We start from the raw sequence: 23,298 nt of genomic DNA on the forward strand, positions 1-23,298 counted from the left end.
CACATAAATATCAAAATGCACGTTATCAACATATCTGATGACAGACCCTTGTAAGTGGACAGTATGCTCCAGGGCATTTACATTAAATGTTATTAATAGTGCATAATTTCACGCGTTTCCATATTAAAGTGTCCATATTAAAGGGTCTGTCATCAGATATGTTGAAAACGTGCATTTTGATATTTATGTGTGCCAAGACATTTTAGAAATCACGACCGGATGACGATTTACGGCCATGTCCTGAGTACAGTACGTATGCTATGTATAGTGACCCTATATATACACAGTTATGGTGACACAAAATGATTTAAAACTTGAAATAAGGTTTTGGATATTGCACATCTCCAAGTCATTCACTCCATGTGCAACTTTGTTCGCTTTTCACACCACCAGGTGTCACTGTGGCCTCAAAGCTTCAGCACTGGCACTCAGAGATCGATTGCTAAGTCTGAGGTAAAACACGCCCCCCTCATTAGCATACAGATGAAGAAAAGAATAAATAAATAAATGTATAAATAAATAAATGTGGAAATAAATATATATAGAAATATATAAATGTATAAATAAATACGTGTAGGCATAAATACATTTATACATAAATAAATGTGAAAATAAATAAAAGTAAAAATAAATAAATGTATAAATAAATGAATAAATAAATAAATAATAGTGTGAAAAAATACAATTATACATAAATAAAGAAATACAGGTATAAATACTCATTTATTTTTGTTTTTTTACATTTCCATGTATATATATTTCTTTATTTATTTCTGTATTTTTGTTTTTTTACATTTCCTTGTATATTTATTTATGTATTTATTTATTTATGAATATGGCAGAATTGGCTCCCCATAGAGATAATGTCAACATAAACTATAACCAGTTTATTTACAGTAGATATTTTTAAAGAATATGTGAGAAAATTTTTTAACAATGCAGTGATAGTCACATCATGAAAATCTTGCAATATATATAGCCCACATAAAGTTAGTTTGTAATAAATATCGAACTTAACCGATTAATAGTTTTATTTAATATGTGTAACATGGGCATTTAAACGTGTTGTCATTTTGACTTTAGAGAAACATTATCTCGTGCAATAATTTTAAACACTTGAAATTTTCAGTTCACTTGGTTGGGTACAGAAGCTCTGGCGTAACAGGAAATGCAGTCATTTCATTCACAAGCCCACAACAAAACTGATGACGAGCCGGAGTGCGCGCGCTTGAGCACCTCAAGACCCGATGAGCTTTTACTCCACGAGAAGTCTCCTCAAATATCCACTCACTGACACATTTCGCGTGCTCTTTACATTTCATGTGCTCGAGGTGTCATGTTTCCCCGAAGCCTAAAAAAGATAAACGCAAGCCGGTCGGTGAGTAAAGCAATGTTTTATTATCGCATCGCTTTAGTGATGTATTAAAAGCGACTCTCCGGAAAATGTGATGTGATTAAATGTGAAGGCATTTGCCCTGTGGTGAAGTTATGGGACGACAAACACTAGTAGATCAGTCAGTCATCAAGTTTACTGATGTTTGCCATCAATTTCAATGGAGCTTGAATGTAGTTTCATTTTTAACACAAAAGTATTTACTAAAAGTGTCATAAACGCATGCACGATTTTTTAGCGAAGCAGTGTTGTATTGGAGAATTACTTTGTAATGTAAATTACGTTTCAATTGTGAACTCCTAGAAACTTATATACATTACACAGTTTAATGCATATTAAGGCGATTTTACATCTTTAACCCTTGATGTTCTGTATGTCATATGCTTTCATATAGTAGGTAATGCTGTCAAATACCAAAACAAGTGTGGTATTAATCTAATATAATGGTCATGTAGCATACTAAGATTTATATAATGTATTTGATCGCTCTCTCCCCCTTTTTTCTCTGTAGCCCACTGTGTTTGATAGTCTAGACAGAGGACAACCTTGTAATGTGTGTGGAGAGCAGTGTCCTGGCTTTATTCTGCATAAATGGAGGTAAGACCACTTGTTAATTTCTTAAAGTGCTTACACACACACACACACGCACACATGCACACATGCACACGCTCCAATTGGTAAGAGACTCCACATCAACATGTGTAATGACTAGCTGATAAAGCTTTTAAAATAGTTTTGATGTTGCCTTTGCTCAGGACAGTATAGGATAGAGGTCAGCAGTTTTTAGCTCTTGCATGTTCAGTTGAAAATTAGGGGTTCTTGCTAGATTAAATCGCAATAGGAGGATTCAGAGTCCTAAAAGAGCTGAGCGTGCGCGGGCACTTTGCAGGACCTGTACACAGTATGCACAAAAATAAATAGCAGCATCCACAAAACCATTTATGCTTTCCAGGAGATGCAAGCTTTATTTTTGCTTACAATGTAATTTTGAGTACAAGGGTCTCTCCACATTTTGTTTCGGATTCAGGTGACCTATGAAAAACGGCGGATGCTGGAGATTAAAATGAGATAATTTCATATAAAAATAGACTAATGACCATGCACTCCAAAAAATGGTGGGTTATTGGGTAAAACGGGTTTTACGGTCAAATATAAACATTTTCTGGGTTAATTTAACTCAACAGCTGGGTTTATCCTTTTCCGACCCAATTAAATTTTTTAGAGTGTATAAAAACCAGTTTTGAACTGCAACAACTTGAACTATTTGCCTACGTCAGATTTGTAGATATTACAAAATATATTACGATATTGTGTCCTCAAAGTTTCTGTTTAAAAATGACTTTGTAAGATTATCGCTGTGCTTTAAAGAAGATGTGGTGTCTGCCAGCCAAGATAGTGAATCAGATGAAGTCAAAGAGCATTTTGTCCTCCTCTGTTTGCTTTTCAAAGAAGGCAGAGTCTGGTCTTCTTATAAGGAGGCACTATAGCGGGAGGGGTTGCTTGCTTGGAGGGTAAGAAGAAATCCTCGCCCGCCTGTTCCCCATTGCTGTAAACCATTACGGGGCAACAGTCAGCTCTGGAATGCACCCTTAATTGCCTGTCCTTTGCAGTGCTACAATAAAACTAAATGGGCTTCCAGACAAACTTAAAACGGACATTTGTAACACAGTACTGTCTCTTTGTGTGTGACTTGGAGACCTATAGGATGAGACGGCTTAAGAGCTTTTATACAACAGTAGCACCTGAAGAACTTTATGAAGACTGTGAAAAGACATATTTAAATGTAGATTGTTTCAGGGTGACTGTCTGGCTTTATTTGTTTTTGAGTGTAAGAGTAATAAAGAAAGAGTTTAGGTTTACGTGAACTTAAAATCAGCCTTTTACGTGACCTAGGTGCACAGTGTCAGGTTTGTGCATGGTTAAATTAAAAGCAATGGTGAATGTCACTAAATGATCTCCATGGCACAGCTAATAAAAGCAGTGGGATGGAGCAGGGGACATAGGTGCAAATAAAATTGTCATGCATGGGGATAACAACCCATATTTTACCACCTGTAAAACTTAAAATGTGTTAAAATATACATGCATGTCTAAATATCGGAGGCTTGGTCTGTTTTTCAACCACTGTATAAGCCAGCAGGGCTATCTTGAGTGAAATGTGTTTTTGGCTTATTTGTAGCTCAACTGATAGATCATGACGCTTGCAACTCCAAGGTTATTGGTTTGATTCCTGCACTGTAAAAATTCCTTGTTTCACTTAAAGGTGACATATCATGAAAATCTAACATTTTCCATGTTTAAAGGGGGTGCATGATCTCTGAAAGCCAATGCTGACATTTGAAATCACCTCAACAAACACACCCCTACCCCAATAGGATCTGGATCTTGTTTTGATAGACCCGCCCCACACATACGCAACCCAGGCAACGATGTCGGGTAGTACACATGCCCCTTACTGCTGATTGGCTACAATTGTGTTTTGGTACTCGGCCTGACTCCCTTTTCCAAAGCGGTTTTTTTTTTTATTGTGCACCCTGCCTTTAAGGCACATTTTTGCTCACACATACAAAGTGGCATCTATCTATATGGTATTTAGAGCTAAAACTATATATTTGGGTCAATGACGTGACGTTAATTATTTTGTGTTCGTATGGTTCAATTAAATATAAAAGGGTTAAAATTTCAAAATAAATTTGCAGATTACTTTCATGCATTCTCTTTTTTGTGGACGAAGTGTGAAATTTTTGGTTTTATTTCATTTTTAAAGAATATTTGGGGGTAATTGCACAAATGTCAATGTGGTGTAACCGTAACCGGTCTGTGTCAATTGGTGTAACTAGTATTTTTTCAAAATCAAAATATAAATATATTCATAAAAAATTTGAATAAAATATAATTATCTAGTTTAGTGTAATATGATTTTTTTCACAGATTTTTAAATCATTTGTCACAGATTATGTAGAAAACAGCTGTTTTCAGGACAAATATTACAAAAACGCGTTAAAATTTAGATTTAGAAGAAATAACTAATGAAATAATTTTTTTTATGATTACGCTAACATGCCATCAAGGTGGATAAAATGTGCTATTTCTCATTCTTTGGCGCAATTTGCGGTTACACCATTTGACATTTTCAAGTCCATTCAGTCTTAACTTTCATAAAAATGGTGCAAATGTAATTTTTTATTGAATAAAATTAACATAAATAAACTGTGCATTGAAATAAACTGGATGCATGCTTTTAAAACAAGTTTTTTATTGAATTTCTCATCTTGCCAAACCGTTTCTGTCACTGACCCACGTACTCTGGGGACACCAACTTTTTATTGGACATCTTAAAAAAGTCTTGTGAAATGTCCCCTTTTTATTTTAAGTTGAATCAACTTGAACTTACAATTAATTTAAACTTTCTTGAAAAGTAAGGAGTTGCTATAAATTATAAAATGAAAGTTGAATTAGCTTAGGTTATTTCACCTTTATTTTTATAATTTATAGCACCTCCTCACTAGTCAAGAAAGTTGAAATTAATTGTAATTTTATATTGATGAAACTTAAAAATTTAAGTGCAACATGGATTACAGTGTGGAGAATGCAAAAACTTAACATTAAAAACCCGAATGCACTAAGTTCTTTTGGAAAAAGCTAAATACATAAATATAAATTATTTTATATTGGTAACTTGTTATAAAAACAGCTTAGATTTGTTGCATCACCAGACTGATTTTGTGATTTGTTTCTGATTTATTCTATTAAGAAGATTACAGATGTAAACATGCAATTTATACTGGGACTTTCCTTATTTAAGACCTCAAATGAATACTGCTTTATTCTCTTAACCTCAGACGACACGCCCACTGACCACCCAAGAACCGTCTGATGCATAGTGCACACATAAATGGAAATGAGTTTCTTGATCTGTCAAACTCTGATCTGATTGGCTGGCTTTATCATCTTTATAAATCGGTCTTTCTGGAAACAAAGTATGATTTAGAACATATACCGGGTTCAAAATGCTTAATTTTCAGAGATATCTGTGAAAAATATCATATTTTTGTATTGCAAGAAATTACAAAGTCTGTTCCTGTATAAGTGAACAGTTGGATGCTAATCTTAAATCCCAAAATTAGCTGTAATGTGCAGCAGACATGGAGGGCAGAAGTCTGACTATGTGAGATTACCTCATTATTCAAATGCAAGCATTATGTGTTTTAGTTTGGAAAGTAAATTTGCAAAATTCATTCAGTTTTGTCCTGGCTTCAGGCAGAACATCAGCTGGTATTAGTCCTGCTTTGTTGGAAGGCATATTGTAGCACGTGTAACACGATGATTTGAATAATTTATGGTTGCCGTTGGCTTGACTGATTTTCTTTAAGGTAATGAGACTCATTACTGCCTCTATTAGTATCAGGGCTTTAAGTATTTGCTATCTGATCAGCCATCTTATATGACACACTTACTCAGGTTGACATGTTGTTCCTGGTTGTAGATGTTTTTTTTACACTAACTAAATACCTTATTTCTATACTATGATTCTAATAATGAATAAAAGATTTCTTTGTATTTGGAACATTTTAATTTGCTTAAAAAGTAATAAAAACTGTGTTATTTTACCCTAAAAGTGTGTGCTTGGAAGAATGTAGGACGGAAAGCACCATTACTGGGGTTGGTTTTTATACATATTGCTTTGACACCTTATGCACCATTTAATATAGATAACTGATGAATGCATACCATTTTATAATCTTATACCCTATTATAAAATCTAGCATCACACAAAGATCTCTTGAGTATCTTAGCCTTAAATAATGACAGGGGTTGTAAAGATGGAGTCTGTTGTAAAGTCAATTTGAGCATGGTGAAGAAACACTGACCCCTGTCCTCCGAGTAACCTGCTCGCATCTGCATAACAGTGCCTTTCAGTCTGTTAACCAGCTAAACCAATCCATCAGCGCGGTCTGGCACATGAATGGGCCTTTAACTGGAGTCTCCTTTTCAGCAAGTTAGGAGGAGGAGAAAATAGAGGGAAACCCTGGTCATTACACACACATAAAAAGAGCAGGAGAGAATAACAACTGGGTCCTTTCTAGATTAGCATGTTCATGCATTTGCCCCTAATAATACAGAATCATTGTATCTACTCCAAGTGACTTTTGAAGTGGTAACCAGACACATTTCTGTTGCCTGCTAATGCGTATTCCACTCATCAACTAAATGTGCTGCGGTTTGATTGTTTATGTGCCCATTTGAGGTTATTTTGACCAGGGATTGTATTTTGGGGGGCTGTGCTACAGTACAAAGATGAATAATGGGTTGATGATTCAGATTCATTAAGCAGACAGTGCTTCTGTCAGGAGTTGTTTGCGGTTGTCTGTGATTGGGTGTAATGATAGGGTTGTTTATTATCTATAGTGGGCACGGAAATAAGGGGTGTTTCACATGCATGTAGTCAACTGAGACTCAGGATATACAGCTCACTTATGAATTTAGAAATGTTAAAGTCACCCTGTAGTTAAGCATTTTATCAGTTAAAACTCATTTTTAGGTTTCATAATAGTAGTTTTACCTGTCACAGTATTTTTCAATATGCTTTAAAACAGCTTGAATGTTACACCCTTGCCTTCAATTAGTATATGCGGATCTATGAATATGTAAATTAGTCCACTCTTTCGCACCACCTGGGACCATAGATATATATGTAAATAGATGCTACATTCGTCAGTTTCAGACGCATGACTGCTAAGTTCAGTTTCAATGCAGAACCAGTGAACTGGGTGGCGATTTTAAACCTACACTGTTAACCCAAAAATTGTCTTTACTCAAACAATCAAGGAAAAATCATTAATATTTTCTGTTTTGAAGCCAAAGCTTAAAAAGTTTAGTTGATTTAACTGTTAACCTTACAAAATCTATTAAACTAAAACATTCAAGTAAAATGAACTTAAAATTATTAGTTCATGTTGTGAGGAATACCCATAATCCTTTGCGCCTGACTATGTAGATTATTTTTTGCTTTTTCACACATTAAAAACTGATAAGAACTTTCTCTATTCAAATATTTGTTAATAAAATGTCATATAGGTTCAAGCTCTTATATTATTGATGTTGTTTTGTTGTAAATGATAATTTTGTGAAGTCACCGTTCAGGTGATCAGTGTTTCCGTACATGAACCCTGTTCAAAACATTTTATTGTATTTCTCTCCACTGTACTTACAATGTATGTCAAAACACATTTTTTGTGTGTTTCTGTGGAGAATCACGTTTATTCAATGATTGACTTAAAGTCAGTCATTCATTTTTGTTATAATACCATTTATAACATCAAAAGTAATATAAAGTGATAAAAACTAAAGTTATATGCAACAGGTTTCCTCACACATTTCTAGTAATGTCATCTAATCTGGGTTAAGAGTGCATTGGAAGAAATTAAAACATTAAGTACATTAAACTTAAAATTAATTGTTATTTCAACCAGGCAAAATCAACTTTTTTAGGGCAACGAGTTTCCATAAATTTTTTAGGTTCAATCAACCTGTATGGGCTTACAGTGTAGGGAATGAGAATGGAGAAAATACTCCTTTAGGTGAAATAATACATTTAGGTAACAAGAAAATAATCTCTCTAGGGCAGTGGTTCTCAAACTTTTTCAGCGTGCGGCCCCCTTGTGTACGGTTCATTCCTTCGCGGCCCCCCCAAAGACAATTTATGACAAGAAACTGTTCTAAAACTTCACATTTTAATTAAACAAAACATTAAATTATACAAAGTAGTGCTGCTTATTTTTTTTAGGTTTAATTTCACAGAATTCATGATAAATAAATGTATTTTATAAAATGTCATAAAACTGGGGGCCCCCTGGCACCATCTCGCGGCCCCCCTGGCGGCCCGGACCTCAGTTTGAGAACCACTGCTCTAGGGTTTTCTTAATCTTAGCTTTATATTTTTCACCTTAAACTTAGCAGATACTAAATGGGTCTGGAGCAGATTTAATAGCAGAATGTTTTTGATCCTTTTGTGTCTGGCTAATAATTAACAAACAGACTCAACAAACAGGATAGCCAACAATGTTGAGTTTTAATACTGTGTCACTTTGTCCTCATTATGTCATCAGCTCTTTTCTAACCAATCAACAGAGAGCTCCATTTTACTGTAGGCATGCCATCATATAGGCAAGTATTAAAGTATGTTAATGTGCTGGCTTATTAAATTAACACCACTGCTTCTGATGTAACGTCAGTGCTAAATTACGCACTGTGAATTTATTTTACATCATACGCAACAAAACAGGAAAAAAATATTCTCTGACAGATGACTCAGAATCAAATGGCACCCAGCAAAACCTTGGCAAACTCAACAAAATGCTGTTGAACTTTATGAATGATGTATTTCTGATGACTGTTATTTGTTGCCATTGTAAATCAAAAGGGCACAAAGCTTGAATAAAGTGTTGAGTCATACTGAATAAAAATGATGACTCATGTCATCCAACTTTTTCCAAGACTTTTTGACTTGCGTTTGCTTCTTAATCGAAGATTTATAAGTTTAATCTCTCTCTGTCATGTCTCTGATCAGATCTGGAGAATCAGTGATATCTTGTTATATATGATATGCTCTTATCACTGAAAGCCACATTTCAGTCTTGGATCATTATTTGGTTGCTGTTTTTTTCCATTGACATAATTCAAGTATTACTTTGAACCAATGAAATAGTAGTCAGGATTCTGCAACATATTTTGTCACCTCAATGTACATTGTTGTCACCCTGTTGCTATTAACTTGTCTCAAATGTGTCTCTTGTGGGTACTTGTGATTGGGTTTAATTGGGTTTCTGGGGGAGTAGGGTCTCTTATTTTATGACTGCATGCATCACTTACTTTGTCAGTGTTTTACTGCCAATGCCTAAAAAAGTCAAAAGCACAAATTTGCTACCAACTATATTAGAATTTGACAGCATTCTCACTACAAATGTGTTGTTTTCAGCCAAATGCACATTCAATGTTTTTTTAGGTAATCAACAGTATACACTCAAATTTAAATGTGTGCATATCACATGATCTCCATCGGATCTGTGGCATAGTATACTGTAAAAAAAATCCTTGTTGCACTTAAATTTTTAAGTTTATTAAATTTATGCATTATTAAATTTACAATTAATTTCGACTTTCTTGACTAGTTAGGAGTTTCTATAAACTATAATAATGTACACTGACTCACCTAAAGGATAATTGGGAACACCATACTAATACTCAATGTTTCGCCTTCAGAACTGCCTTAATTCTACATGGCATTGATTCAACAAGGTGCTGAAAGCATTCTTTAGAAATGTTGGCCCATATTGATAGGATAGCATCTTGCAGTTGATGGAGATTTGTGGGATACACATCCAGGGCACAAAGCTCCCGTTCCACCACATCCCAAAGATGCTCTATTGGGTTGAGATCTGGTGACACTGGGGGCCCTTCTAGTACAGTGAACTCATTGTCATGTTCAAGAAACCAATTTGAAATGATTTGAGCTTTGTGACATGATGCATTATCCTGCTGGAAGTAGCCATCAGAGTCATAAAGGGATGGACATGGTCAGAAACAATGCTCAGGTAGGCTGTGGCATTTAAACGATGCCCAATTGGCACTAAGGGGCTAAGTGTGGCAAAAAAAAAAACATCCCATACACCGTTACACCACCACCACCAGCATGCACAGTGGTAACAAGGCATGATGGATCCATGTTCTCATTCTGTTTATGCCAAATTCTGTCTTCTGCTGTTGTAGCCCATCCGCCTCAAGGTTGTGCGTGTTGTGGCTTCACAAATGCTTTGCTGCATACCTCGGTTGTAACGAGTGCTTATTTCAGTCAAAGTTGCTCTTATATCAGCTTGAATCAGTCGGCCCATTCTCCTCTGACCTCTAGCATCAACAAGGCATTCTTGCCCACAGGACTGCAGCATACTGGATGTTTTTCCCTTTTCACACCATTCTTTGTAAACCCTAGAAATGGTTGTGTGTGAAAATCCCAGTAATTTAGCAGATTGTGAAATACTCAGACCGGCCCGTCTCGCACCAACAACCATGCCATGGTCAAAATTGCTTAACTCTTTCACCGCCAAAAGCTTCCCCGCCAATGACGAGATTTTCCGTCTTTCCGCAATACCGCTATTATCCTATTATCCCTTCCGCAACTTTTTAAACCCGGAAGTATTGCCCTATGGCAAGTGGCTGCATGTCTGTGTCTGTTTTAAAGATCGCTCTGAATGGGATCTCTATGAAAAGTCAGTCACAAAAATTTAATTATCTCTGCTTTTTGCTCAAAATGTGGTGTTTTTACAGAAACCTACCCATATTCAAAAGCTGATTACAAAAGAACCACTGAAGGTAGGATGAAACTGTTTTTTTTTGTTTGAAAGCAGAGGGTCTGTTCCTTCATTTGGTATATTGTATGTTTATATATTTAAAGAAGAACATTTTCTGGAAGGCATTAAACTCTTTGGTGAAAATCATGAAAAACGCTGGCGCTGGCTGGCAACTTTTTTTAACACCGCTGGCGGTGAAAGAGTTAAAATACCTTTCTTTCCCATTTTGACATTCAGTTTAGAGTTCAGGAGATTGTCTTGACCAGGACCACACCCCTAAATGCATTAAAGCAACTGCCAGGTGATTGGTTGATTAGATAATTGCATTAATGAGAAATTGAACAGGTGTTCCTAATAATCCTTTAGGTGAGTGTAGTTGAATTAGCTTAAGTTATTTCAACTTAATTTTTTTATAATTGCAGCAACTCCTCACTAGTCAAGAAAGTTAAAATTAATTAATTAAATTAATTTAAGTTGATTAAACTTAAAAATGTAAGGGCAACAAGAAATTGTTACAGTGAAGGCATCACATTTTTTGATTGATTGATTGACAGGTTGACAAAGTTGTAAGACAATGTTAAAAACGTTAAATTTGAGAAAATTGTATAGTTGATATCATTGCACACTAAAGTCTGAAAGTTATGTACATGGTTTTTTTTTGTGTGTGTATTCGTCATCCAAAAAATGTGTCACGCACAGAAACCTTGCACATTGCAAGCTATTGTTTAGCTAACATGAGCACAATACTTTTTCATACACCCTTTGTTTTGAAATCAGTACCTAGCATCCTGTTTTCCAAGCTGTTCTGCAATCATCTGCCATAGTCTATCTTTAAATTCCTTTTCTTTGTATTCCTCACTTTGTTTGTCATACAGTGCTTTGTGCTGCGAGACGAAGTGGATCAACTTGTCAGACCCTATTCTAGATTTTGTCGTTGGCTTGTGCGGTTGCTCTGAATTGTCAAAACCTCTCAAAATGCTTACTACGGATGCGAAAAAGGAAAAAAAATGTTTATGCTTGACGAAAGTTTCGGAGGCAGTGTGTAAACGTGATTGTGAGGTTGTATTTTATTTTTTTTATGTGCATTTCAGTTTGCACTCCATTGGCATTTCCATTGCCAACGTCACTAGTGTGCTAAATCCTCCCATATGCACAGCTGCCGCATTCTTCATTGTCGTGTAACTAAGCGTTAGTTTTCATCTAGATCAGTACCCGTGCCCCATGGATGGTGGCACAAAAGCAGCTCTCAGGCACTCAGTACCCATATTACCCATATTTTACTTTGCTTATTCTTGTCCTTACAAGCAGACGACAGCCCTAACGAAGAGATGAGTAACCAGTGTGGCATGAAATGGATGACATGAGCCGGTCTACTGAAAAACTAGTGATGTGTGCAAACAGGGGCATCAGAGCGGTTGGTTGAAGAGATCAGAGGGAGTGTGTGTGTTGTGTGTATGTGAAGGTATAGACATTTTCTCTCACTCCCTAAGCTCAAGGTCAGTTGTCTGGTGTAAATTTGAGCTCGCATTGAAACACCAGATCAACTGCAGCTGCTAAACACCCAGTTTGTGTCTTTATCGCCCCGGCTAATTACTTGTGAAACACAAGGCTGCCACTGGAATCACACACTCGGTTAAGTGACAGAATACATGCGTGGAAAACATGCGTATCAAATGCTGCATTAAAAATGCACTTAGTTCATATCTTGTACTTCATCTCTTGCAGCTGGCACTAAAACCCTTGTCCTGAAAGCTTTCTTTAAACGTACTTTCCCCTAATGCCCCTGAACTGAACCGAAATCAGCAGTTCGCCCATTGCAGCATGAGCAGTCCACCTTTCTAAACAAAAAGAGGTTCAGACCCATTCCCTCTGACTTTATGGACTTATATCTTGGATTATTAAGTTATTATTGGTCTGTTGCATTCAGTTCCAATTTCAAATACAGTTTTTGCTGTGGCTGAAATCACACGCATGGATATACAGTAAACTGTATCAGACATCTATTCACACTTTCTCAGATCCTTTGCATTTGCTAATGCGTTTGTTCGTCACCTACCCACCTTCACATCTCTCCAAATTTGCATGATTTCTGCAGTGGAAAGCCATAGAAGTAAGATCATATATAATTTAAGCAGTCACTGGTTGTCAAGTTCAACTGAAAAAAAATACATGTATGTTTATTAATATTCATAAAGTAATAATACTGTGTACTTTTAGATTTTGGCTGCTTATTTAGGCTCTCCTCAGATGGAGATGCCACAGATAGGAGAAAAGTATGCATGTAACGGGGTTCCCACGGGTCCTTGAAATCCTTGAAAGTTTGTGAATCTGGGGAAAAAATTCAAGGCCCTGGGAAGTGCTTGAATCTACTTTATGCAAGAAGTTTTCTGGAAAATAATCCATATTATTCTATGTGTAGTGTAGGATAATATCATAACATTTCTAGCGTTTTAAGAACACGTGCTGAACTGAATTCTTATATTTTCTGTATGCGAATGTTGATTCATACCAAAATACTTTTTTGCATAGTTGTGTTGGACACGTGAAAACGTCTCGGGTTACGTATGTAACTGTTGTTCACTGAGAAGGGAACGAGACGCTGCGTCTCCCTTGCCATACTTCCTGCATCCCTATAACGCCGTTTTTGGCAATATTCCAGATAGCGATATACTTCCTGGCTCCCGTGTCACCCTGTCTTTTTGCCTCACCATTGGTTGAATTTGATATACACATTCAGACGCACTTACCCCTGGAGGCGTCCCCAAAGTGTCACCGCAGTGACGCAGCGCGAGTTCCCTCGAAAGGGAACTGTAACAATGTATCTTAAAAGGTAACACAATGTAACCTTGCTCTCACTTGAAATGTGGGGACACATTAAGTCCTTGAATTTGAAGGTATTAGACCTGGAAAGTCCTTGAAAGGTCCTTGAATTTGAAGTTAACTAAGGTGTGGGAACCCTGATGTAAACGTCTGAATCGTAGTATTTTGCAAAAATACCTTTTGCACATGCGCAGAACAAATGTGTTCAAGTTCACTTCTTATATTTACCTCTTATTTAAGTATCGACACAGAAACATGCAATACTAGCAATGGCAACACGCATTATTAAGGTAATGGGATCACATGTTCATATGTACTTTTATAACATTAAGCTACATAAAGCAATAAAATAGCGTTGTGCCTTTAGAAAATTGTGTTTTCATTGCCTATATCTGAGAACTTCTTAAAACAACTTTCTCAAACTCAGTTTTGACTTTTATCCAGAAATAAAGCCTGAACTCAATGAGAGATGCTGTGCACAGTGTGGATGTTGCCAAGTCATCTGCTTTTTTTTAGTTTAGGCCAGTTGTTTTTTTCTATGTAGTTAAAGATGAAATGATTTTGTTTATTAGTTATTGGTTTTTGAACTGTGAGTAGTCATTGGGATGCTTTTGGGCTAGTTTTGAATGTCCATTGCGATGGTTATGATACGCAAATCTGGCAACCCTGTCTGTGCGCTTGCGCAGATGTTTGGATTATATAGATTATATAGTACATGTAAGCGAACATTTTAATCAGATTGCAATGTTTACGGGGCATGTAAACTGTGTTGTCGTAACCTTCAATCGGATTAAATTCAGTCGGAGTGGTGGAAATGACAGACTGTCATTTACTCAGCTCTATTTATATGCTAACTGTAAGGATGACCTTTAAACAAATGCATGCGATTGAACACTCGTTGAAACACTCTTAAACTCTTTATTGTGTGTAGATATATATATTGTGTTATGTACAATTTTTATTTTGTACAATAAAGTTCATAAACAGATGATTGCTGCTATAGCTGTTCTTGGCAACAGAGGGCACTGTTGTATGTGTTTAGCAGGTTGTTCCAACAGTGGGTTGCTTCTTGGTTTGGATATTCAAAATTAGAAAACACAAATATGGTTTCTAGGGCTAAGAAAGGCAGCAGTACTGAGATATATCTGAACAAGGACCTGTGTATGATAAAAGATACAGCTGAGCTTCAAAACTGTAAAGAATGTGTTATTAAGAAAAAGTGCACATATTTGTGTGTGTGTGTCCTTATGCGAGTGCATACCTGTAGGTGTGCGTATGTGCATGAATTGCAATGCTCAGTGTTTTGCGGGTGAAAAGGAAACAGTCATGCTCTTGTGATTCTGCCTATCATTTCATCTAAAAGTAAAAGTCAGGAAATGGCTCTTTATAGGGGAGCTGAAGCAGGTCTAATTTCCTGTGATCAAAGGGCAGGCTAACTCGCTCTCACATATATACATGCACATTTGCCAAAACAGAAAAATGATTAATTATGAAATAAAATTACATGGACAACACAAGTGTACAGTTGTGAAATTTAAAGCAGAGTCAGTTGTCAATGTAGCATATAAAATTGTCCCACAGTAGCTATAAAAAATAGTCAGAATCAGTGATATAGGTGCACTGTTTCACATTGGTTTTATAAGAAAGCCACAAACATAAAGGCAAATGGAAGAAAAGGCTCTCATTAAAAATGCCTTTGCTCAGTGAGTCATATAAAGAGATGTGTTTGTAGGCGCTGGTTTCCAGGGTGATGGTACTGTTCACACTCCTTTGGTGCCGTGACAACCACGAAAGAAGGCAGACGAATGAGGTGAGATTGGTCAAAAATCAAACACAACACCCCCTGATTGGTACAAGACATTCTCACACACGCATGAACGCAAAACTTCACAGGCGTAGACAAGCACATTTGGTGGAGGAGTGTGGATTTCTCCTTGAATGTCATCTGTCAGTTTTTGAGAGATCTCTGCAGCTGTTTTTTGATTGAAAAAATAGCATTCATACGATATGTGACGGTTCTTTTGTTAAATATCCAAAATAATTATTTATACATCAGAACAATCGGACAATATAAAGTTTAACCTGAATAATCTGTCGTTCCTTCCTTGTTTTCGCTTTGTCCCTAACTGTTGAGCTCTGAGGTCCCCACCCAGATATGCATAAAGAGTGTAAAATCAATACCAGACATGGCATTTTTACAAGAAGTGTTTGATTTTAATGTAACATTATGTGTGTGAACTTAATCTCAAAAGAGTTTTAGTAAAAAGTAGAAAAGTATAACCTACACTTGGTGACCCAAGGTAAGTCTCAGGCTTGGCAGCTTTGTGAGCATGTGCCCCAAAAATATGAAACCAGAGTAAAGGTATTCGTTTTTGTAGTTTAATAACCTTGTAAATCCAGTAAAAAGAATATTTCTGTCACTGACTTTGAACCCGAACGCATTTAAATTTATTTTGACTGGTCTTGTGATGTTAATACCATCTTGGCAATGACGTTACAGGTAATGTTAAAGCAATACGCCACGAGACCCTTAAACTGTCAAAAAAAAATCTTGGTTCAGCTTAAAAAAAGTAAGTTGGTTGCCTTAAAATTTAAGTACATTTAACTTAAAAATATTAGTTTGACACAATATTTTAACTTTTATGAGTTGACTATTTTAAGGCAACCAGGTAGTTGAACCAACAAATCTTTATTTACAGTGATAGGTTATTGTGATTTTTAAAGTTAAAAGAATACTTTACCGCAAATCGGAAATGAATCAAACTTATTTGCTCACTAGTTTGTTTGTTTTTCAAACCCCTATGTTGTGCTTTTTAAGTAGAACACTAAATGAGAATTTTTGAATAATTTCACATTTCTTTTTTTCACAATGACTAGTGACAGTTGTCAAGCCCCTCCAAAAAGACTCACTAAGTAATCATTATAAATGTATGATAAAAATTGTCCATACCATGAAGACACCAAATGCTACCACACAGTTTTGAAATTAAAATGTCAGAATTTTATTTAATCACAAACTAATCTGTTAAAGGGATCATCGTCATGTTTTTGAACCCCCATTGTCTTTATTTGTTCTTCAGAACCCGAATTGAAACATTTAAAAAAAGTAGGTAACACTTAACTTAAAGGGGTGTTCATAATCATGACATGTATCATGAAGGAGATTTTATGGATGTTTATTACAACTGTCAATAAGTGTCATTCATTAAATTATGTCATTTTTAATGCAAAGATGACATTGTTTAAGATGTCTTTATTATGACAACTTGACATAAACCAATACATCATAATTCGTCATGACAACTTGACATTACAAAGACAACATAAACAAATTGAATTTGTCATTCTTGACCTCAACTACAGTGGTACAAATATAATTTGTCATTAAAATGTCATTAAGTGTTAATACTCTGTCAAATAGTTTTATAACAACGTCATGAATATTATTTAGGAAATAATGTTTTTTTTAAGTTTCCTCCAGGTGTTAGAGAAATAAAATAATTTAATAATAAAATTAATACTAATTAAAATTGATAAAATTATATTTTATTGCATTTGGAGACCGATTCATCTAAAAATAAATGAAAACAGTACAATAATGGGTTAAACCATGCAGCCTTTGGGTCAATATCTCTAGAAAAACAGTTAATTAAATTTAATTAAAAGTATTAAATCAATGAAATGTTTTATTAGTTTTTTCTTCTATGTCAGAAATTTCAGAACCCTCTGTGTGAGGAAGAACAAGTTTTATTAGTTGTCAGATTTATGTATTTTGCACATACATAAAGTTAAGTATAGTCTTTTGACATGTCTCTTGGATTTTGTTACGGTATTCAATATTATTTGACATAGTATTAACACTTATTGATATTTAAATGACACTTTAATGTAATGTTAACCCATGAAGCTAGGTAGTTTCATAAGTTTGATCATTATTCTGCTATGTCATGTTTATGACAGATCTATTTGAAGCTATAACATATTGTTTAATGTCAAGTTGTCATAACAAAGACAACTCAAACAATGTCATTTTGCATTAAAAATTACATAATTGATCAAATGCCACTTAATGACAGTTGTCATAAATGGGCATAAAATCTCCTTTATCTTCATGATTATGAAGGTGTCATGTCAGTCTTATGAACACCCCTTCAAGTAAAATGTTACCAAAAAGGGTTGTCTCTCTTTCAAAGCACATTTTCTGTGTCTGAATGTTGTTTATGCAGTTTTAGGATGTTTACATGTAAATAATGTGTAACAACTGAAACACCAACGATATCAACAACACAAGAAACTAGAGGACTAAATGTCTTCAGGATACTTAAAATATATGGCACGTATTGAGTGAAGTTATTTATTTAACACTCTTGGGTCATTTTGAAGCTTTTAGGGTTTTCTGGTTACTATGGGAGTGAATGGTGACCAAGGTGGTAACCAGAAAACCCCAAACAACACTGCATTTGGGTTCTGCAGAACAACGCAAGCAATGGGGGTTCAAAAGACATGAGGGTGAGTAAATAAGGGTAAAGGTTTTAAATGGTTAAGTGTTGTCAGGCACAGTAAGACATATAATAAAACATATCACAACATAGAGAGAGGCGAAGACACCAGCAGCGTGTAAACTTGATAAGTCAAATTTGCACTAAGCGTAACTGCATGGTTTATCCATCCAACTGCAGAAAACTGCATTCGATACAGAAGATTTAAGATCCACATGTTTTCCACCCATTTATAACAAGATCACTGGTACTTGTTTCCTTTGCTTTGAAGAAAATACTTAAATATAATCACAGAACTACGCACTGCACAGTACAATGCAAAGAGTCAGCGTTCTGGATTTTAAATTGTGTAATTCAAATCATTACACTGTAAGAATGGATGGCTCTTGCTATTATGTAAATACATTAGAGACCTAAAGTTTCATGTCTTTGAAGTGTTGGTGTGAGAAATCTTTGCAAATATGACACACACCCCCACATTAATAAAGCGTTTTGCTCGTCTGTGCTCTGTGAAGGCAAAGCTGGATGATTCACGGTTACCCTCCGCTGTGCTGTAAGACTTCACTGCACCGGTTCTGTTTTGTGTGGTGATTGAGTAACTCATATTCGCTTAGCACCAAGATTAAAGCCTCCCTTCATTTTTCAGCTCTCTTCACTTGAAATTTAATCATCAACTGAGTCTAATGAGCGCAGGCCTCACGTTTTATTTTATATATTTATTTACCTTCCTGACACTCTTTGATGCAAATCAGACCCTCTCTGATTTCCTTAATGTGTCTGTAGATTACGCCAGATGTATATGATTACCTGCCATCAAAAAGAAATTGTTTAGGAAGACTGAGAAGGTTTAGATAGTCCAAAAGAGAAAGAAGACATTGAGATAGGGAAGAGGTGGTGGGAGTGGAGGTATATGATGACATCATTCTCACTTGCCTGTATAGATTTTATCGCTGCCTCTTTTATATGGAAAAGATTAAAATAACGCTTATTTCATGAGTGCATCTGTATCTAATCAGGGCTAAAAAGTGTTTGTTTCTCTAATAACATGTTTTAAAATCCAGTCTTGGCTGTGTTTATTGGATAAATGTGTGTGTGTTTGGGGGGGTGTACTTTAGGGATAAAATTGTCCCCAGAAGTTAGCTAAATCTGGCAGAACCTCCCTCTGGGGACAGATGGGTATACTAATAATGAAACAACAAAGCTGTTTCACCTGAGAAAACTTTGTGTTCTCACCAAAAATGTCATGACTATGTACCTTCCCATTTAGATGGCTGCCTACAGGACCATATGCTTTGTCTAAAAATGAAATATCTAGCATTTACTTGATTCGAAAGAATATATGAGGAGTGCAAAACACTTTAAGTGCGTCTGACATGTTTTTTTGTAAATAAGCATTTTGTTATCAGGCTTTTATGTTTAGGTTTAGTAATTTTACTTTAATGGCAATAAAAAGGTCATTAGTCAGTATCTGAAATGCCTTATTTTCACAAAGGTTACTTTAGTCATTTTATTAGTTTTTAAGTCATTTAATTGTCTTTCGCTGCAAAACCCTCTATGTGCATGCAAGTTTTTTTGCCTGCAAAACTCCAAAACATAGTAAAAAGTTGCAAGATGCAACTAAAAAAACTGCACTGCACATTAGAGGGCGCTGTGATGTCACTGCAACATTCAGGTGTATTCAGGTCCAAGTACTCACAAGGGACACAAGATTGAATGTGATCCACAGTCATTTCAAATAAATTTTCTGTGCACTTAAAAAAAATCAACGTGAATTCTACCAACAACAAAGCAGTATTTCTCGTTGTCCTGAGGTCGGGATTAAGTGGTTTGAAGCAAAGGTATTTGATGAACGTGTAATACGTATGGGAGCATTAGGTTAATATCATTATCTCATTTTTGATGGAGGTGGCATTTAGTGGCTTCTGCATCTGAGCTCTTCATATTTTTATTGCTGTTTTCTTACTGCTGATGTTAATCTTGAGTACCTATAGAGTAGTATGGACCCCTTCACGGTTCACGTCACAGGCGGTTCCCACTGCGCATGTCAGGGTCAGAAAACTCATTACAGCAGATTGAGTTGCGTATTATTCGGTATCGTCAAAAATGCCTACTTATGCCTTGGACTGTGAAAATCGCACCAGGTCTTCCGTTAAGTTTTCGCGATTCATGCAGAATCTCAAAAACAAAAAAAACAACATCTGCGGCTGCAAGAAATTAACGTGCAGACTGGGACAATGCAAATATCAAAAAGGCTTGTGTTTGTAGTGCTCACTACATTTGAGGTAAGTCATCATTTTTCAGCCCTGTTAGATAAAATTATAAAGCCTGGATGGTATGAACAGTTTGACCCCATGCTGCGCGCGCACCCGATAGTCATTTTAAGGGGTCGATTACATCCTTCATATCTGCGAAGAGTCTTTACTTTTCTCAGATTTATAAACGACAGATCAGCTTTACCGATTCTTTTCGATAACGAGCTGCTAGAGGAGCAAGTCACGAGTCATGCAACACTTTGATTACACTGAATGGATAACTTATGATTCACTACATGTTTGTGTCGTTTATAGAATATGAACTTACGTGCCTATTATTCAACATAACACAAAAGTCTTACTTACCGCATGCAACTTATGATCCGGTTGGGACTTTTCAATGAAATGAAGCGTTAAACAAACACACACGCAAAACTCCTATACACTATATACAAACAAAGCTTTTGCATGAAGTGATGCCTGTGACTTGGTGTCCTCGGATTTCGCTCTGCCGCTGATTGACGTGTGGGCGTGTTTGATACGTATGGCTTACCCCTGAAACATCAGCTGGACCTGTATTCGAAAAAACCTTTCCGAAATTTCTATGAAACCTGGCGAAGTGCATTTGAAACAGAAATACTCTGTAACACGTCCAACTGCTTTTTTGACACTTTGCTTTTGTTTAGCATGAGGAAACCAACTCTTAAAAACTGTGTTAATAAGTCAGAATGCATGAAATACCGTTGAACCCACCCTTTAATGTCTGATAACAATGTTTGCTTTTCAAGTAAATTTATGTAGTTAAGGGGTGGTTGGATATATTTTTTAAGACAAAAATACAGATTAAGTAAACCTGTATCACTGTTACTGTACTCATGGATTCCATCCAACATCTTATAATGATGAACCCATTTGGCCAAAGTTGAGTTTACTGTTGAATCATAAGTCATTGTCATGCTCCAACATGTTGAGCGAGACTCTAGACGGCCTTGAGATATTTGGAGAGGTGCTTTATTTTCTTCATTTGGCACTTGAAGGAGGATCTATGCCACTTAATCCTCTTCCCTTGTGTGCACGTGTCTGTCTTGCTCTCTTACACACACACAAAACACAGTGAGTAGATATGAGTTATGGAGTCAGAGAGACATAACATAAGGTTGCAACTTTCAGTGTGGCAAAGTAATGGGACACCCATTCACGCCAAGCCCCCCCCCCAAATTTATTTAACACGGCTTTAAATTAGGTGAATAAGAAGTAACTAAAACTTGTAATTTGACAGAAATGCAATGTAATATACAAAAGTGAAGGATGCTATACTTACACTTACTTTAATTGGTTACACCAAACTTAAATGTTTTCACTTCATGTGAAAAATGTAAAGTGAGAAAACTTTTAAAAATTATTTTGTTGAAAAAACTTTTTAGGCGTTACCAATTGATGTGATTTTTTACATTGAATCAACTTTTTACAGTGATATTCGAGCGCATCACACATAACTTGTCCCTAATGTGCGTAAAGGGATAAATTCAACAGATGCTGGGTGATCATGCCTTGCAGCTCTCAGTGATACTGTAGCTCATACACCGTGTGAAGCATGTGTTTTGTGTTTGTGTGTGCGGGTGTAGTCATGCTGGTGATTTTGGGTGTAGTCTGCATGTGTGTAGTAGTACTGTATGTGGCCCTTGTGTGTTCGCTTAAAAGTGTGCCGAATGGTAAACCAGAAGTTCAGTCATGACGATTATCCAGTCATGTTGTACATAGTCTGTTGGCTGATATAGCCTTTAGTCAGGTAGGCAACATGTTATTGTTATTTCATTATCAATAAAAGCAAGTTGTTGAAAACCGCACTGTTATATGTTGTGTACTTTGTTGTTAATCGTTTAGCAGACAAAGTAATAAAAATACATCCTTCCCAAGTAAATAAAGTCATAAAATTAAGTTTTCATAACATCCAGATAACAACTGTGATATGGGCGTGACCTAGGACACCTAGGACTAGACTTTTCTTCAAAAAAAATGATCTCTCTCGCTTTCTTTTACTGTTGGGTTACTATAGAGTGCAGTTTCACCTTGACAACAGACCCTCCCAATATCCTGTTTGAATTGTAAATGCTAGCACACTTGCAAGCTGTGCGCCCTTTATGAATAATGGATATACACAGCAAGTAGAATATTTGATGTGTTGTACATGTACTAAAAGTTAACACAACAATAGTGTGACCAATCCTGTGTATTGTGTTTACAAGAACACATGTTTTATGTGTATGTGTAAGTCAATCTGAATCCTTAGAATATCAAATTCAGACCACACGTCATCCCTAAATTATAGATATTAAGTTAATTCTAATCCTAAAGCTTTTTCCCAAGAGATTTAGTTTTTTACAGATTTTTGTGATTATTTAAATGACGTGTCTATTTACACTAAGTGCAAATACTTTGCAATAAGTGCAAATTTACACTCAGTTGGCAAATGCTATTCTCACTTAGCTCCCCCCACCAACCGCTAAAGTTTAAAAAAGACACACAATCTAATGTCTTTTAGCGTCGGCAGTAGGCTCATAAAAACATGATTTCTCGGTTTTGAATCTGCCTTTTGACGACCTCAACATTCTCCCTTTATCTATCATGTATTGCATTTATTTTCGATGAAAATAAAGAAAATGTTCGAAAAGTGGAAAAAAGTGTTGCTTTTTTTGTAGCAGTGCAAAGAACTGCTACTTTTACATGGTGTAGATAGACTATATAGCTATTTTCACCGATTGTAAATAGCATATCACTAAGAAATGTAAATCGGATTTAACGCTATTTGCACTTAGCGTAAATAGCCACTGCATTTAAAACAGAGGTAAGTACAATTTAAAAGAGACACCTGCTATTAAAGTGCGCCTATTTGATTGCAAAAACAATGTTGTTTTGTGTATTTGCTAAAATACAATATTTTTGCGTGGTTTATGGTTTAAAAAACAATTTTTTTTTTACATACTGTA

At 35.8% G+C, this 23,298-nt stretch overlaps 1 protein-coding gene across 2 annotated transcripts in view; it reads left to right on the plus strand.

Annotated features, from left to right (window-relative positions):
• Nucleotides 1–23,298, plus strand: part of prickle2b (prickle homolog 2b) — a 100,956-nt gene that overhangs the window by 994 nt on the left and 76,664 nt on the right. The window contains exons 1-2 of one of the 2 annotated variants that reach the window (XM_055184202.2): nt 1,186–1,378; nt 1,905–1,990. In XM_055184202.2, the coding sequence (XP_055040177.1) occupies nt 1,337–1,378; nt 1,905–1,990 (128 nt within the window). In that variant the 5' untranslated portion in view covers nt 1,186–1,336. Of the gene's footprint in view, nt 1–1,185; nt 1,379–1,904; nt 1,991–23,298 lie in introns of those variants that run through there. The other variant, XM_055184203.2, reaches the window with a different exon arrangement.

Source organism: Misgurnus anguillicaudatus, chromosome 14, assembly GCF_027580225.2.
Source record: "Misgurnus anguillicaudatus chromosome 14, ASM2758022v2, whole genome shotgun sequence".
Lineage (NCBI taxonomy): Eukaryota > Metazoa > Chordata > Actinopteri > Cypriniformes > Cobitidae > Misgurnus > Misgurnus anguillicaudatus.